This window comes from Dermacentor albipictus, chromosome 10, assembly GCF_038994185.2.
Source record: "Dermacentor albipictus isolate Rhodes 1998 colony chromosome 10, USDA_Dalb.pri_finalv2, whole genome shotgun sequence".
Lineage (NCBI taxonomy): Eukaryota > Metazoa > Arthropoda > Arachnida > Ixodida > Ixodidae > Dermacentor > Dermacentor albipictus.
Window position 1 is genome coordinate 25989505 of NC_091830.1, and position 10529 is coordinate 26000033.

At 42.7% G+C, this 10529-nt stretch overlaps 1 protein-coding gene across 7 annotated transcripts in view; it reads left to right on the forward strand.

The window, feature by feature from the left end:
- The window catches only part of LOC139050918 (uncharacterized), a 30572-nt gene that overhangs the window by 14242 nt on the left and 5801 nt on the right, over positions 1–10529 (forward strand). For 4 of the 7 annotated variants that reach the window (XM_070527774.1, XM_070527776.1, XM_070527775.1 and 1 more), the window contains 2 exons: positions 3092–3644; positions 6038–6238. In XM_070527774.1, the coding sequence (XP_070383875.1) occupies positions 3096–3644; positions 6038–6238 (750 nt within the window). In that variant the 5' untranslated portion in view covers positions 3092–3095. Of the gene's footprint in view, positions 1–3067; positions 3645–6037; positions 6239–10529 lie in introns of all 7 variants that reach the window. The other 3 variants (XM_070527771.1, XM_070527772.1, XM_070527773.1) reach the window with 1 other exon arrangement.

Below are 10529 nucleotides of genomic sequence, written 5' to 3' on the forward strand. Positions count from 1 at the left end.
AATGCGCGTTTTAAGACTTTGAGAACACAAACTTAGTTGTGGTAGAAAAGGTTGCTGCTTCCTGGCTGTAGTCTAGTGTCGTAAAATGGGTACGTGCAAAGCCACGCCGGAACACTTCGGAAGCGGTACATCAATATAAAATATGATGAAGCATACTCGTAGGAGGCCACAGGCATCCCAACTAGCAGTGCAGCAGATGTGCTTGAAAGTACTTGAAGACGTTCAGCAGGTTCAGCAATCGTGACAGCCAACGCAACCTTTCGAAAGAGCGAGAGAGTTCGCAAGTGCCTGTCGTCTGCGAGAAACGTCTCGCGTTTGCAGCGAGCAGGCGTCGTAGCAGACGACACTTCTAGCATTCCGCTCAAGGGCGCAACGCTTTGTCACAATACAACATTTTTATTTCCAGAAATACTTGATGAGTATGTTTATATAAGTACATGCACGGTTGTTTTGTTGTTGCAAAAATGAATAAATAATTATTCTTTGGCGTTAAATTGGGAACAGAATCGCACAAAAATGCATACCCTGGTGTGTCCTGGTGACATACCATAGTAAACCATGCTTCCATCTCAAAGTCATACAAAGTTTATGCAGCGTGTTGTACATTATATAACATACTGCAGAAATAGAATTAGATTTTACGCGATAATTGAGTATAACTTCGTTTACTGCGCCAGAAGCAAACGCCACTAGTCTAAAGACCGAAGTCAATCCGAAGCCTGTACTTCCCATCATTCCCATGTAGGTTGAGGCAACGCTCATGAGAACCCCCGTAGACACTAGCGCCACATTTCCCTCTAGGGTACTTATTTAGAAACTCTATGCGATTTTGCCTTCTCTCGCCATTCTCTCCGTTTCGTGGCAATGCAGCATTGTGTGTAGGCAGTAGGCGTGTTTCTCTGGCTGTGTGCCAGGCGCCAAGCCGCCGGCACGGTGGCGCCTAGTTGGAATTATCCGTGGCACAACCTTCTCCCATTCGAATTAACAGGCTTTTTTATACACAGTTCTGTGGAGCTTGGCCGGACCAAATCGTACAGTTCGAGTTATCCATAAATTTGAATTATTGAAGTCGAATTAACGAGCTTTCAGTGTAATATGTATTGGATTTGAACTTCATTTACTATATCACAGAGTCAAATTGCAATTGTATTTTAACCTACTGTGCCTGCTATACCATTGTTTTATGCTTTTTGCTTCTCAGTGCATTGTATTTTGAATTTTACTTTTGTCTTACATTAAGCTTACTTGTAATTCTGCAGTGTACGGCTCCTTCCTTCGTGATCTATGTGCAATTGCATTTTTCCCATCACTGCTGCCCTTTTGTACATGAGCCCCGGACCTCATCAAGCTGCTTCATGGCAACTTTTTTTCCCGGGCCTTTTTCTCCTGGAGAAATAAATGAATGTTGAAAGATGCTGTTTTTTTACCAAGAAATGCAGATTGTGGACGATACCTTTACCCTTCAATTGGAACTTGACTGTATATCAGATTGGTGTATCAAATGGCAAATTAGACTGTATCTGTTTCAATTTAGTCATATTTGTTTTAACAGAAGACACTCTAATATAGAGGCAGTGTACAACCTAGAAACGAAGTCAGTCACGATGGTCAATGAGGTCAAATTCTTAGTTTTCTTTTTATTTAACCTTACTTGTGCTAAACACGTTGAATATGTAGCTTGAAGGCTACGCAAGTTACAAATTTTTCCAAAAGAAATTTCTAAAGAGCTCCCACTGATGCTAAGTGGATTTTGTATACATCTAATGTCCAGGCCATCCTTCAGTATGCAGCAGATTCATGAGATATGGATAGCAAAATATTGCTAGAAAGCCACCAGAGCCAAGCTACTCGCTTCGTAATGAATTCCTACGGACGTAGCGCCAATGTCACAGCGAGGAAACATCCCTTATGGGGTCCCCTCGGGGATCGTCGCACTTTCTCCCGTCTCTTCTTGCTGGAGGAGACATTGCGGAATGAGACAGTCATCAGCACAAAATTGTATCTGCAGCTGCCAGCGTATCTGTCTTTAAGAATAGATCACTTGAGCAAAATAATTCTCATAATGTGTACATTGCCCCCTCCCCAATGTCTGAAGGACTTCTGGCAGAACATTTCCCAGCTAAGGTTGGCCGATAGGAAGGAGAAAAACTCTTTCGTGTTCGCATTTGTGAAAGCTTCTTCGTGCCTGTCACACAGAAATACAGATCTAATGAGAGGCCTTAGTGAAGATAGACAAATGATGCGATAGCCAACATGAATGTCGTATTCATGAATGTTTGAGTGAGATTCGCAATTGATTGTCCTGACCCAAGACCTGATCAAAACAGTGAAGGCGTCGTGCAAACGACAGGTTAAACAACTGTACACGAGGCTTCGGTGCTATCACGTGCAAGGAAAGCAACGCGTCATGTTTTCAGTGAATTAGGTACTTCAGCAGAAAAATAAAAGCTTCAAAATAAAATGAACTCAGCCAAGATGCTGATTAATGTGGAGCTACTCCTGGCAAAGTGAAGGAAGGCAATATTCTTTTCTGACGTCGACAGTGGTCAAGCTCTGTTGGAGGAGGGAAATAAGCTGACAGAGACTTTTTAATAACGAGGCATTGCAAAAAAAAAGAAAACATGCACTACGCTTCATTGGCTTGAAGGCATCAAAAGTTATTGCGCATTTATGTGCTGCTCTAGAGAACTTATCAGGGCATACGTGTAAGTAAATATGTTTCTACGTTCTGCCAGCTCAACTAGGAGATCATAGGTGCATTATTTTGCTTTCTACAGCGTTTTACATAGAACAGAAATGGTGTGGGGTCATAATTTATCTTTCTGCTTCGTGTAACAATCCAAAAGTATGTGGTATGAAAACCAAGATGTCTGCTACAAAGCGAAATTTTTTTTTGCTACGGCAGCTCCAAAAGCTTTCCTATTCCACGACTGGTAATGTCTGATATATATATATGTATATATATATTTGTGTGTGTTTGTTGGCTCTTATACATCGTGACAAGACGCTGAGCAGTCGGTTGGTGTGCGGGGTGAAAGCTAACATCTTGTCATCTTGTGAATTCTAGGCATTATTTTCTGCGCATGTGCAGTACTATGGAGTTGGTGAGAGAGTTCGGAGATCCCCGTGTCCTGGTTCTCGCCGAAGATCACGTCATTCTCAAACTGGACGCTGCTTGGCCGAGGGACGTGGCAGTCCCAGAAGGACTCTCGCTGTCCGACGACCGCCGTCTCCTCCTGGTAGCGAACCAAAGATCTTTGGTTTCCACGGCGAAGAGAGGGCTGCCACGCGAGGCGAGGATCTCGAAGGCCTTGTTTTGCGGCTGCGCATCCTTCGACTCCCAGGATGTCTACGCCACTTCTGCTAGCACGCTGCTCCAAGACGCACATGAGATATGCATCGTGCACAACAAGGACAAGCTGTACAAGCTCGTTCGCATGTTCCCGAACGCCAGAGTGCTGGCTCTGCTGCACGATCACTGCGATCATCGTTTGGAACTGGATGAGCCGGACACGGACCACTCCACGCCGCTGGTAGAGCGAAGTCGGCTGAGGCAGCTCGTCGGCAGCTCAGGCATCGTATGCGACGGGTACCTTACTATGTCTCGCGAGACCACGCTGGCGCTCCTGCACACTTGCCCTGACGTGAGTGACATCGTCATAGCCATAGCTTAACATTGCCAGGGTTAGGTATAATGCGTGTCTTGACGCGTTCACTGGCCTAATTGGCAAGGAATAAAAGTGTTCTTGAATAGCGCAGGGGAACATTGCAGACAACTAGGCAAGAAAAATGGAGCGCATGCATTGACTGTTCCTAACACCTGCTCTGAATATCACTGCGTACAGTGTTTCCTCTTGTTCTTGTCCTGTCGTCGGTGCTGTTCACAATGTGAATAACAAACCAACTGACCCACTTGAAGTGCATGTGATCGGTAGTGATTATCTGGAAGTTTCGCAAGAGGACACTTATGTAGGCCAGTTAATTGCAAGGGGACTCTTATAGCAGCAAGGAAATCATCTAACGAATGAAAATATCTTTCCATATTACAAACACTACCAAGTCAGTCAGCACCTTACCATGTTCGTAGAAACCTGTATGCTCATTCTGTTCTACCGGCGCTAAACTGTGTGGCTGAACGTGATATATTAACAAAGAAGCTTCAGAAGGAGTGAAGTATAGTGGCACAAGCGATGAACAAAAAAAATTGAAAAGAGCAGTGTATATTCTAACTGGGAATAAGGTGGTACAGACAAGAAGACAGACATTAATTCGTGAAGAACACTTAACGCATAGAGTGCAAAATGGATTGCTTACAAGAGTAACAAAATGCCGCCAACAAAAAGGAGACACATCAATTATGGCACAGAATGGTGCGCTATCGTAAGGCTAGGATATTTCTACACATAAATTGGAGTCGATACTCAGCTGGCACAAGGTAGCGGTAACTGGGGATAGCTGGCAGAGGCCTTTGTTCTACAGTGGCGAAGAATTATGCTGATTACGAATGAGTTGATTACAAATACCTGTGCCAATCTTGCCAGTTCGGCTATCACCGCCAGCAGCTTGTCTGTGTAAAGGGATGCTAAAATTAAATAATAAATCAGTTGAGACTAATAAAGCATTGTCTGAGAACCCTGCAGGAAGTGATTTCAAAATAATAGTTTGATTATTAGATGAGAAAATGAAGGTCAAAGTATCAGTATTTGAAGCGGCGAAACCCCGATGCCAGTACGTCAGTGTGACGTCAGGGATAATAAGGTATTGTTTTCGCATTTGGGCCGCGTTGGCTGAATAAAGGCTCCCGAAACTTGCCATATTTAATATTTGGTTCCTTTAGAACACCATGTAGTCAATCCGTACCGCTGTTAAATTAAGTAGGCCCTAGAAGATGCCATCGAAATCCATGACGTCACAGCGACCAGGTGTGGAAACTTCCAGGAGGCGTCGCCACCCATCTTTTGTTCGTGCGCTTTTTCTGGTTTACCAAGCGTGGTGAAAGTGGTGCTTTTGGTGTCAAAGAAAAGTAATTTACTGATTCAGAAGAAATCATTTTTCTCTATGGGGTCCCTTAAACTTTCATTTCCCTTTGCGTTATAAAATTATGAAACATATTCCAGATTAAACTCATCTTCGCACTTAATTCTATGTTGGTGTAACCAAAACATCATTTTTTAGATTGTCCTTCCCTGCCTGGTTTGGGAGAAGAAAAATTGGTGCCTTGGATCCCCTGAATTATTGCCACTGATTACGGCTTTGTTGGCCTAGGAAAGATTTTGTCAGCAATTATTGGCATTACACCATATAGAGATTTTTAACTACTGTTACGTTTTTTACTGCCACGAAAGCAAGGCGCATAACTCGTAGTGGACCAAAATTTGGGAGAAACTGATCTGCGAATTTGAGCTGAATGTTGCAATACGAAGAATGGAACGTTGACATAATAGCCGTAACGTTAATACACAAACCAACAACAGTGTGGTAATGTGTGTAGCTGATGTTTTAGCGGCAAGTAAGTGTAGGAAGTTTGGTTAGACAGGTCGTGTGATGCGGAAAGGAGGGCAATTATTGTCTATTAGAGTGAAAGTTTCCCAAGCACGGAAAGCCTACGTGAGGTTCCAAGAGGGCCATGCCAGACTATAAGGTTACGCAAGTCCTAACATAGATTAAGTTATACGAAGATACGAAGAATATAATGTTGACATAATAGCGGTAACGTTAATACACAAACGAACAACAGTGTGGCAATGTGTGTAGCTGATGTTTCAGCGGCAAGTAAGTGTAGGAAGTTTGGTTAGACAGGTCATGTGATGCGGAAAGGAGAGCAATTAGTGTCTATTAGGGTGAAAGTTTCCCAAGCACGGAAAGCCTACGTGAGGTTCCAAGAGGGCCATGCCAGACTGTAAGGTTACGCAAGTTCTACCATAGAATAAGTTCGGCTGAAGGAATTGGTGTTAGTAGACGTCCCGCAGAGCCATTTGCCCTACAGTGAACTTAAATAACATCAACGATAGTGATATTTATTACTATCCCGTTTTAGGTGTGCCACATCGACAGCACATGGGTCGCGCATTGCTTCATGGGGCCGCGCAGCATGCCCACCTCGACGGGACTTCCAAAAGCAAAGGGATTCAAGGACCTCATGGTGTACTCTCGGGATCAATTGCCAAGCGGACACCTACCGATGGCGACTGACGTGGCACTTGCTGCGAAAAGATTTCCCTCTGTCGAAACGCTGAAGGTAAGAGCTAATTATGGCAAAATCGTTAGAGGGACATTGAAGAGAAAAATGATTCCTCCTTCATAACTAAATTACCCTTACGCAATACCAAAGACACAGCTGTTATGCACTTTTCTCTTGATGGATAATGGCAACCTGCTGTTCATGATCTAAGAATGCTTGCAAACGCACCCCAGCCCATTAATCAGAAGAATAAGAATGGGCTGGGGTGCATTTGGCAGGCATTCTCAGATCATGAACGGCATGTTGCCATTATCCCTCAAGACAAAAGTGTATAACAGCTGTGTCTTACCAGTACTCGCATATGGGGCAGAAACCTGGAGGCTTACGAAAAGGGTTCCACCTAAATTGAGGACGACGCAACGAGCTATGGAAAGAATGATGGGTATAACGTAAAGGGATAAGGAAAGAGCAGCTTGGGTGAGGGAACAAATGCGAGTTAATGACATCTTAGTTGAAATCAAGAAAAATAAATGGGCTTGGGCAGGACATATAATGAGGAGGGAAGATAACCGATAGTCAGTAAGGGTTAGGGACTGGATTTCAAGGGAAGCATAGCAGAGGGTGGCAGACAGTTACGTGGGCGGATGAGATAAGTTTGCAGGGACAACATGGCCACAATTAATGTACACGACCGGGGTAGTTGGAGAAGTATGGAGACGCCTTTGCCCTGCAGTGAGCATAACCAAGCTGATGATGATGATGATGAATACCAAAAACACCAGTCTTGCTGCAACAAGACACTTGAAAAGCAAGCAAATACACAAAAAGGCAAGGTGGGTGGCATCCTTACCAGCCCTTCGTGACGTCTCATATTTTGACGTCATCTGCCAAGGGGCTTCATTAACATCTTAGCAGTAGCGCTTGCATCCCTTTATATGAAGTTTCTATCGACTTAAAGGGTCGCAGAAAACTGGAACAGTGCCAACATTATACTAATCCTTGAAAAGGGAGACATTAAAGAGTTGAAAGATTATAGGCCCATTAGCCTACTTTCCAGTATTCTATCAAATATTCACCAAGATAATTTCTGATGGAATCAGGGCAACACTTCAGTCAACCAAGGGAACAGACTGGTTTCAGGAAGGGATACTGTACAGTGAATCAAATCCATGTAATCGATCAGGTAATTGAAAAATCTGCAGAGTACAACGAGCGTCTCTAGATGGCTTTCATGGATTGTAAAAAGGAATTTGATTCGGTTGACATACCAGCAGTCATAGAGGCATTATGTAATCAAGCAGTGCATGAGGCTTACGTAAATATCTTGGAAAATATCTGGAAACATTCTACAGCTACCCTAACTCTCCACAAGTAGGAAGATACCTATAAAGAAAGGGGTCAGACAAGGAGGCACAATCTCTCCAATGCTATTCACTGCATGCTTGGAAGAAATATTCAAGCTATTAAATTGGGACGGCTTAGAAGTAAGGATCAATGGCGAATATTTCAGCAACCTTCGGTTTGCAGATGACATTCTCCTGTTCAGTAACAATGGGGACAAGTTACAACAAATTATAGTGGACCTTAACAGAGAGAGTTCAAGAGTGTAGTAGAAGATTAAAGTGCAGTAGACAAAGATAATGATGAAAAGCCTGGCAAGAGAACAATATTTCAGAATTGGCATTTAGCCTCTAGAATCTGCAAAGGAATATGTTTACCTAGGTCATTTACTCACAGGGGACCCTGATCAAGAGAAGGAAATTTACAAAAGAATAAAATTGGGTTGGAACGCATACAGCTGACATACTCAGGTCCATACACGGAAGCTTACCATCATTACTAAAAAGAAATGTGTACAATCAGTGCACTCTACCGGTGCTAACATGGGCAGAAACTGGGAGTGACAAAGAAGCTCGAAAACAAGTTAAGGATCGCACAAAGAGTGATGGAGCGAAGGATGACAGGCGTCAGACTGGAATGGAGCGGTGTGGATCAGAGAGCAAACGGGCATAACCGATATTCTAAATGACTTTAAGAGAAAGAAATGGAGCTGCGCAGGGCATGTAAGGCACAGAATATAATCCGGTAGACCATTAGGATTACAGAATGGGTGCTAAGAGAAGAGAAACGCAGTCGAGGATGCAAAAGACTAGATGGGGTGATGAAAGTAAGAAATCGGCTGGCGCATGTTGAAATTGATTAGCGCAGCACAAGGGTAACTGCAGATCGGAGGGAGAGGTCTTCGTCCTGTAGTGAATTTAAATTGGTTGATGATAATGATGATGATAGTGACCAACTGCCTGCATAGCATTCTAAATGATCCAAGGACTGAACATCGGAAATTTCGGGAGCTTTTACTAAGCCAACGCTGCCATCCCAATTTAAAAATATATATACTTTGAAATCCGTGACGTCACAATGACGCACCGGCATTGGGGTTTTAGCACCAGATTTAAATCGAACCCTGACCTTCATTTTCTCCTCTAATAGTCAACCAGTTATTGCTAAACATAATGACATTACTTAGAGTATTTAAAGGATACATTATCAACGTAAACAGACTTAGTGTTCTTCTTTAGGGTTGCATTAAGAAACAACTTAAGGACACTGGACACGGCGTGGACAAGAACGAATGTTTTCAAACAGTTGTCCCATCATTGCACTTCCTCTTCGCCATAATAAGTTATTACTTAGCTCACTTACGTACTTTGCACTGGTAAGACCTGTTATTTTGTCAACCACATCAGTAATGGAGCGTGTCGAAAATTTCCGTTATGAGGCGAAGCTTTCTTTTGGGTCTCATATCGAGTTTGGCGGGGTGGCAAGGGGCTGCTTAGTCAGTAAGGGTGTCGGCGAATGTATTGGTGGAGAAATATTGTGGAGAAAAATGCAAGTCGTATGCAGACTGACAAATGAGTGGTAGTTCACACATTCCTTTCTTGCGTATTACCCTATTGAAAAATCCATATGCCCCATAACCCCCATATCCAATAATCCAATATAAAATATAATACATTTCATACAAAAATCTGTTTTTGCTATATGTCAAATGGCGTATTGGGTATAGGAGTTATGGGGAATACGGGGTTTCTTCAGTAGCGGACTAATATGTAAAATGTGAACATAAAGTGCCACATCATGTGTACAGCTGAACAGCATGCATCTCTTACAGGAACTGACAACCAGTTTTTATGGTACTCATTCGTCTTTAGTGCAGTGGAATGTTCAATGGTCAAAATGTCTAATCTGAACTGGTAATGCGGAAAATGCCATAGAACATTTTTTTATCACAATTTTTCCATCGGTGTTGAAGACGTAGTCGTTCCTTGGAAGCGTGCTGAAAACGGTGATAGCTGAGCGCGATAGCGATTATAAGCCAGCACTCGTGGGAGACAGGCAACAAGTGCGGTCACAGCTGTGAGAAATATTTTGTTCTTTATCAAGTCATGTCCCTGCGATTCATGTTTCCCAAAGTCTTAATGTATTTCTCTGACAATACCTACGTGTTTTCGTGGTTTTCTATCCAACTGTTTCGGTATTAATCGCTCAAAACGAATCGGATCGAAAACGAAATGACGCATTTACACATGATACGTAGTTTAGCGGGTTGCCTTAGCCATGCGTGCGCTTTTTATTTCCGAAGCACAGAATAAAGCACAAGCCTCTTATAACACACCAACCGCAATTTGAAGAAGTGATTATGCTATACCGAATAACAGCCGACTTACGTACAGCAATCTCATAGACTACATCCGGAGTACCAAGATTTCACAGGCAGGCCTGGCCACTTACTGATTATTGAGGCTTTCTTTGCTAATTTAAAGTTATAATTTTTACTTAGATCGCAAACCTCGTGCTGGATTCCATCACTACACATCATAGTCATTTCATTTCCATCAACGTGTCACAATACATTATGGCCACTTGTCAGTCCAGTTAACAGAAATGCGCATGATATTGGACGGGTTCTTCCATTATTTTGAGAATTTATGATTTAATCATTCAGAATCTGCCCATTATTGTGTGCCTTTTCTTGGCATGTCCTAAAATATGAGCATGTTCCACAATGACGGAAAGATTATGGAAGCCCTAACTATCACGATATGTGTCATTGTGAAACACAAGTTCATTGTAATCAATAGCTCCTTTGCTTGACTTACGCTCGATAAATTTTACTTCAACACAAGTTTACATACCACGCCCTCTTTGGTTTTTTATTTTCATTCTTTAGTACATTTTGCCTATTGTAATATTCACCTACTGGGTATGTGCCATTGGGTATGTGAATCAAGTATGAACACGTTGCTGTGACCGAAACTGGCGTTGTATGAGCGTGTGACCACTGACT